General features: G+C 49.3%; 1 protein-coding gene across 1 annotated transcript in view; it reads left to right on the top strand.

Annotated features, from left to right (window-relative positions):
* The first annotated feature begins 143 nt into the window (after positions 1-143).
* snx16 (sorting nexin 16) overlaps positions 144-7500 on the top strand; it is an 8771-nt gene continuing 1414 nt past the window's right edge. Inside the window, exons 1-8 of the mRNA XM_082184296.1 lie at positions 144-170; positions 487-856; positions 2743-2829; positions 4756-4904; positions 4977-5046; positions 5503-5639; positions 6754-6861; positions 7203-7500. The exon at positions 7203-7500 is cut by the window's right edge and continues 1414 nt beyond it. Coding sequence (XP_082040422.1) covers positions 566-856; positions 2743-2829; positions 4756-4904; positions 4977-5046; positions 5503-5639; positions 6754-6861; positions 7203-7302 — 942 coding nt within the window. The 5' untranslated portion in view covers positions 144-170; positions 487-565 and the 3' untranslated portion in view covers positions 7303-7500. The remainder of the gene's footprint in view (positions 171-486; positions 857-2742; positions 2830-4755; positions 4905-4976; positions 5047-5502; positions 5640-6753; positions 6862-7202) is intronic.

The raw sequence follows: 7500 nt of genomic DNA, 5'->3' as shown, positions 1-7500 counted from the left end.
CAGCCTGTGTGTGTGTGTGTGTGTGTGTGTGTGTGTGTGTGTGTGTGTGTATCAGCCTGTGTGTCTCCTCAGGTGTGTGTGTGTATCAGCCTGTGTGTCTCCTCAGGTGTGCGTGTGTATCAGCCTGTGTGTCTCCTCAGGTGTGTGTATCAGCCTGTGTGTCTCCTCAGGTGTGTGTGTGTGTATCAGCCTGTGTGTCTCCTCAGGTGTGTGTGTGTGTGTGTGTGTGTGTGTGTATCAGCCTGTGTGTCTCCTCAGGTGTGTGTGTGTGTGTGTGTGTGTGTGTATCAGCCTTTGTGTCTCCTCAGGTGTGTGTGTGTGTGTGTGTGTGTGTATCAGCCTTTGTGTCTCCTCAGGTGTGTGTGTGTGTGTGTGTGTGTGTGTGTGTGTGTATCAGCCTGTGTGTCTCCTCAGGTGTGTGTGTGTATCAGCCTGTGTGTCTCCTCAGGTGTGTGTGTGTGTGTATCAGCCTGTGTGTGTCCTCAGGTGTGTGTGTGTATCAGCCTGTGTATCTCCTCAGGTGTGTGTATCAGCCTGTGTATCTCCTCAGGTGTGTGTATCAGCGATGGCTGCGCCGTTTGTCCCGGTTCCGGTTCCGATAGACCGAGCCCCGCGGAGAGCAGCCGTCTCAGTGCCGGACCGAAGCCAGAGTCCCGTGAGCCGGGCCAGACTCAGCGGTTCCGAGCGATCCGTGCAGTTCTCCATCTCCCCGAACCCCGACTCCAGCTCTCCTCATCTAAACTCCGGCTCCCCGAACCCCGAGAGCGCGCCGGAGAGCCCGGGTCCCTGGCAGGAGCGGCCCATCACACCCACTGTCCTGGGGTACGAGGTGATGGAGGAGCGGGCCAAGTTCACTGTGAGTGCTTCAGATCTCAGGGTTCGTACGGGCGCTTGAAGTGCTTGAACATGCTTGAAGTTTGATGTTGTGTTTTCAAGGTTTGAAAAGTGCTTAAATTTTGGATAAAATGCTTGAAAATGTAACTATTTCTTTCACAACTTTTTTTTTTTTTTTCTTATCTTATCTTATCTTAACTAATACCTGTCTGACTGAATAGTTCGTTTATTAAAATGGAGAAATAAAATGTAGCCCTTCAGATACAGAGCGATAAGCGCTACGCTGGCCAGAGCAAAAGTAGGCAGAGTTTTCATTTTCATTTCCGCGCTTGTTTGGATGCCCCGTTCCTATTGGCCGCGCGGGTAATCTTCACATAGCGCAGCGGCAAAAGTTGAACTGTTTTGAACTTTGAGCTCGTCAATGCTGTGCTCCGCTTTGGTCACCGTAGCAACAAAACGTCCTCGTGCGGCGCAAGCCATTGACATAAATGTGTGTCATAGCATTCCGCATCCTGTCTGAAAGGGCCATTAGTGGCTGAGAGTACTTGGTGTGATAATGTAATGTTAGTATTGGATGTCCGTTATGGCACGTTCATTTGTGAAATATGCCAGAGTTACAGCACAGTACCTGTAACGTTAGCTACCCACAACTTAAAACCTGCAAACGTCAGTCCAGCGCATAACAACCACCGCTGATCGCTGAACAGAAAGCGTGTCAGATGGAGAGTCGTACGAGTAGCCGACCGTAAGCTTGAGGATGGCCTTATATTTACACTGCTCTATTCCAGTAGATAGATGTATATGTCTTGGCAATGAAATATATATATTTTATTTATTAATATAGGCTATTGATCAGGCAGGTGCGTGTGCACTGTCAGAGTCTTCTGGGTAAAATGGAATTACAGGTTGTTGTTGCACTGTCTCAGATTGTGTTCAAACCTTGTCTATATCAAGAGTGTGTCTCAAAACCAAGGCCTGTAAAATATTTCTGTTCTAATACTGTCTTTCAGCCCTTGAAATTACTAACCCTAGGCCTAACCCTAACCCTAATCCTAGGCCTAACCCTAGGCCTGAAAATCACATTATCTGGGAAGCAATATTTGGACATTAATATAATGAAAAGTTAGCCTAGAAATCTAGACGCACCCTAGCGGTAGCAAAATGTATTTTGCAGCCAGGGTAGTCTAACAACTCTCCGTTGACTTTCGGAGCTGTAAAACCTAAATTGGGTCAGGCCAATCACATCGTGTATAGAGTAGGCGGGGCGGGGCTTAACATAATGACGACAGAGTTGCAACGGTTCCCTGCTACTTGGAAACAAAGAAGAGCTGCTGGAGAACAGTCTTTCGAATCGGCTTTGGCCGCGACTCTGGAGGACTTGGAGTTAAGCTTTTCTTTGAGAAAAGAGCAAAGAACGGCACTTAAGTCACTCTTAAAAAAAGAAGACGTGTTCGTAGTTTTGCCGGCCAAATTCAAAAGTTGAATCTATCGACTAACGTTAGCTCCGCTTTTGGGAAAACGCTCTGGTTGGTTGAAGCGCTGTCCTATTGCGTGCAGAGGGAATTTGAAAGACAGCCGTTTATCCCGCCCCTCGGACTGAGCCGTGTCTATGGTGTATGGTATCTTGATGTAGGTCTGGCTTGCCAGGCTAATGAAAAGTATTATTCATAGGCGTTATCTACTTAGACAGTGATACATTTTGAAAAATAAAACTTGTGATTTGCTTAAATATCTGATCCTTCTGCGATTACGAAACACAATTTTGGCTGTTTATAGCATTATCTCTTTTAAATGTGCTATTAAAATGGTTTATTATAAAACTCATTGGTTCATTGACATGATGTAGCAAAGCCTTGTTTACTGAAGTCACGTGACTTTGGCAGATTGGTGTTTGTGAATGTGCTGCAGGTCTATAAGGTTCTGGTGAGGAAGACTCTGGACGAGAGCTGGGTCGTGTTCAGGCGCTACACCGACTTCTCCAGACTCAATGACAAGGTCAGTGAGATGGAGGTTATGCAGTGATGACGTTCCTCTGACCCGTTCCTCTAAAGCTCTGCCGTCTCTGACCCGTTCCTCTAAAGCTCTGACCCGTTCCTCTAAAGCTCTGACCGTTCCTCTAAAGCTCTAAAGCTCTGACCCGTTCCTCTAAAGCTCTGACCCGTTCCTCTAAAGCTCTAAAGCTCTGACCCGTTCCTCTAAAGCTCTGCCGTCTCTGACCCGTTCCTCTAAAGCTCTGACCCATTCCTCTAAAGCTCTGACCCGTTCCTCTAAAGCTCTAAAGCTCTGACCCGTTCCTCTAAAGCTCTGACCCGTTCCTCTAAAGCTCTGACCCGTTCCTCTAAAGCTCTAAAGCTCTGACCCGTTCCTCTAAAGCTCTGACCCGTTCCTCTAAAGCTCTGACCCGTTCCTCTAAAGCTCTGCCGTCTCTGACCCGTTCCTCTAAAGCTTTGCCGTCTCTGACCCGTTCCTCTAAAGCTCTGACCCGTTCCTCTAAAGCTCTGACCCGTTCCTCTAAAGCTCTGACCCATTCCTCTAAAGCTCTGACCCGTTCCTCTAAAGCTCTAAAGCTCTGACCCGTTCCTCTAAAGCTCTGACCCGTTCCTCTAAAGCTCTGACCCGTTCCTCTAAAGCTCTGCCGTCTCTGACCCGTTCCTCTAAAGCTCTGCCGTCTCTGACCCGTTCCTCTAAAGCTCTGACCCGTTCCTCTAAAGCTCTGGTTCCTCTAATGCTCTGACCCGTTCCTCTAAAGCTCTGACCCGTTCCTCTAAAGCTCTGGTTCCTCTAATGCTCTGACCCGTTCCTCTAAAGCTCTGACCCGTTCCTCTAAAGCTCTGGTTCCTCTAATGCTCTGACCCGTTCCTCTAAAGCTCTGACCCGTTCCTCTAAAGCTCTGGTTCCTCTAATGCTCTGACCCGTTCCTCTAAAGCTCTGACCCGTTCCTCTAAAGCTCTGACCCGTTCCTCTAAAGCTCTGCCGTCTCTGACCCGTTCCTCTAAAGCTCTGCCGTCTCTGACCCGTTCCTCTAAAGCTCTGACCCGTTCCTCTAAAGCTCTGCCGTCTCTGACCCGTTCCTCTAAAGCTCTGCCGTCTCTGACCCGTTCCTCTAAAGCTCTGACCCGTTCCTCTAAAGCTCTGACCCGTTCCTCTAAAGCTCTGCCGTCTCTGACCCGTTCCTCTAAAGCTCTGCCGTCTCTGACCCGTTCCTCTAATGCTCTGACCCGTTCCTCTAAAGCTCTGACCCGTTCCTCTAAAGCTCTGGTTCCTCTAATGCTCTGACCCGTTCCTCTAAAGCTCTGACCCGTTCCTCTAAAGCTCTGGTTCCTCTAATGCTCTGACCCGTTCCTCTAAAGCTCTGACCCGTTCCTCTAAAGCTCTGACCCGTTCCTCTAAAGCTCTGGTTCCTCTAATGCTCTGACCCGTTCCTCTAAAGCTCTGACCCGTTCCTCTAAAGCTCTGACCCGTTCCTCTAAAGCTCTGACCCGTTCCTCTAAAGCTCTGCCGTCTCTGACCCGTTCCTCTAAAGCTCTGCCGTCTCTGACCCGTTCCTCTAAAGCTCTGACCCGTTCCTCTAAAGCTCTAACCCGTTCCTCTAAAGCTCTGCCGTCTCTGACCCGTTCCTCTAAAGCTCTGACCCGTTCCTCTAAAGCTCTGACCCGTTCCTCTAAAGCTCTGACCCGTTCCTCTAAAGCTCTAACCCGTTCCTCTAAAGCTCTGCCGTCTCTGACCCGTTCCTCTAAAGCTCTGACCCGTTCCTCTAAAGCTCTGACCCGTTCCTCTAAAGCTCTAACCCGTTCCTCTAAAGCTCTGCCGTCTCTGACCCGTTCCTCTAAAGCTCTGCCGTCTCTGACCCGTTCCTCTAAAGCTCTGACCCGTTCCTCTAAAGCTCTGGTTCCTCTAATGCTCTGACCCGTTCCTCTCCAGCTGAAGGAGATGTTCCCGGGGTTCAGACTCGCTCTGCCTCCCAAACGCTGGTTCAAAGACAACTACGAGACGGAGTTCTTGGAGGACCGTCAGCTGGGCCTGCAGGCCTTCCTCCAGAACCTCGTGGCCCATAAAGACATCGCCCACTGGTGAGCTGCTCGCACACACATACAGCTGCACGTGACTGAAGTGTGTGTGTGACGGACTCCACTGTTCCTCAGTGTGGCGGTTCGGGAGTTCTTGTGTCTGGATGAACCGCCCGGCCCGTTCGACAGTCTGGAGGAGAGTCGGGTGAGTCCGCTTTCTTCTACAGCTTCACAGTAATAACAGGAAGATAATGATTCAGTGATGAAGACAGTTCAATTCTGCTGGAAAGCATCTAAAAAAAGTCTGTGAGTGTGAAATATGATGTCCAGTGCACACACTCTTCACAGGCTCATGGAACAGGCGTCAGAACCCGGAGGATTAGTTCCTGCTGGTTCCCTCGAGGCTTTATGGGCGTTCTGACATCATCCCTGCACTGCTCTATAATAAACTGCATTTATAGATGTTAATAGAGATATGTGTGTTACACGTCATAGAAGACAATGTTAGCATCTAGTGCTATAGTACATTAATGTCTGTGTCTCAAAATTAGTCATGAGAATGTTTGGCTTTATCCAATGAGAAGACGTCTTCTGTGTGTGTGTGTGTGTGTGTGTGTGTGTGTGTGTGTGTGTGTGTGTGTGTGTGTGTGTGTAAGTGCAGGCGTTCTGTGAGACTCTAGAGGAGAGCAACTACAGGCTTCAGAAGGAGCTTCTCGAGAAGCAGCGAGAGATAAATTGCCTGAAGAAAACACTGGAAGAGAAAGAGCGGCACATCCAAACACTGGAGGGGCGAATCAAGTAAATCCAAACTCACACAGACAGACAGACAGACAGGTGTACAGACAGACAGACAGACAGGTGTACAGACATACAGGTGTACAGACAGGTGCACCGGCATACAGACAGACAGGTGTACAGACAGACAGGTGCACATACAGACAGACAGGTGTACAGACATACAGGTGTACAGACAGGTGCACCGGCATACAGACAGACAGGTGTACAGACAGACAGGTGCACATACAGACAGACAGGTGTACAGACATATAGGTGTACAGACAGGTGTACCGACATACAGACAGACAGGTGTACAGACAGACAGGTGCACATACAGACAGACAGACAGGTGTACAGACAGACAGGTGCACATATAGACAGACAGACAGACAGACAGGTGTACAGACAGACAGGTGTACAGACAGACAGGTGGACAGACAGACAGGTGGACAGACAGACAGGTGGACAGACAGACAGGTGGACAGACAGACAGGTGTACAGACAGACAGACAGACAGACAGGTGTACAGACATACAGGTGTACAGACAGGTGTACAGACATACAGGTGTACAGACAGACAGGTGTACCGACATACAGACAGACAGACAGGTGTACAGACAGACAGGTGTACAGACAGACAGGTGGACAGACAGACAGACAGGTGGACAGACAGACAGACAGGTAAACAGACAGACAGACAGGTGTACAGACAGACAGACAGGTGTACAGACAGACAGGTGTACAGACAGACAGGTGTACAGATAGACAAGTGTACAGACAGGTGTACAGAGAAACAGGTGTACAGACAGACATGTGACAGACAGACAGACAGACAGGTGTACAAACAGACAGGTGTATAGACAGACAGACAGACAGGTGTACAGACAGACAGACAGACAGACAGGTGTACAGACAGACAGACAGACAGACAGACAGGTGTACAGACAGGTGTACAGACAGACAGACAAGGTGTACAGACAGACAGGTCTACAGGCAGACAGGTGTACAGACAGACAGACAGACAGAGACAGACGGGTCCAGCTGACTCTCTCTCTCTCTCTCTCTCTCTCTCTCTCTCTCTCTGTCTCTCTCTCTCTCTCTCTCTCTCTCTCTGTGTGTGTGTGTGTGTGTGTAGCGGTGCGGTTCTGACCCCTGAGAGCCCGTGTGTGTCGGGCAGTGACAGCAGTGTGGACGTGGAGTCTTCAGCGGCTGAGGCCGATCAGGAGCTGCTGGAGGAACAACAGTGAGTTGATGGTGCAGTTATTATGATGTGAAGCGTCAGTATGCTGATCTTCTCCAATCATCTAGCTCGCTTAAACTCTGTCCTCAAGCTCACACTCATCTGCATACACTTGAGTGCTACGCCCACATCTCAACATCCAATCAACAACTGATGCATAGAAACAAGCCCCGCCCTACATTTTGTCCTTTTTCAATAATCCATGTCACAATACGGAGGAAAAGATCTGTTGTTACTTCCATTTCATCACGACTTTAAAACAGTGTGATCCACACAACCGTGATGCAGACGCACTAACATGTGTGTGTGTGTGTGTGTGTGTGTGTGTGTGTGTGTGTGTGCAGGTGTGCGCTGCCGTCGTCTCAGAGCTCAGTGTGTTGGTGTGGTCCTGCCGTCAGCAGCTCTTCTCCTCCTGTGATCCAGGTCACTCCACTAGAACACTAACATCTCCTTTACCATGTTCCTGTGGACGGAGGAGTGCGCTCAGTCCAAAGACACACACACACACACACACACACACACACACACACAGCCGGCTGGATCGCTCAGACAATCACACTGACAGTGGGTTCAGCCGCGGCTGGAGAAGCATCTCAGGGTCACGTCTAGGTTTTATTTCTTGTTTTTGAGGTGAGTGAGTGA

The sequence above is a fragment of the Leuciscus leuciscus genome (genome assembly GCF_965113295.1).
Source record: "Leuciscus leuciscus genome assembly, chromosome: 11".
Classification (NCBI taxonomy): Eukaryota; Metazoa; Chordata; class Actinopteri; order Cypriniformes; family Leuciscidae; genus Leuciscus; species Leuciscus leuciscus.
The sequence above is the reverse complement of the archived record's forward strand: the minus strand, read 5'-3'. Positions and strand labels throughout refer to the sequence as shown.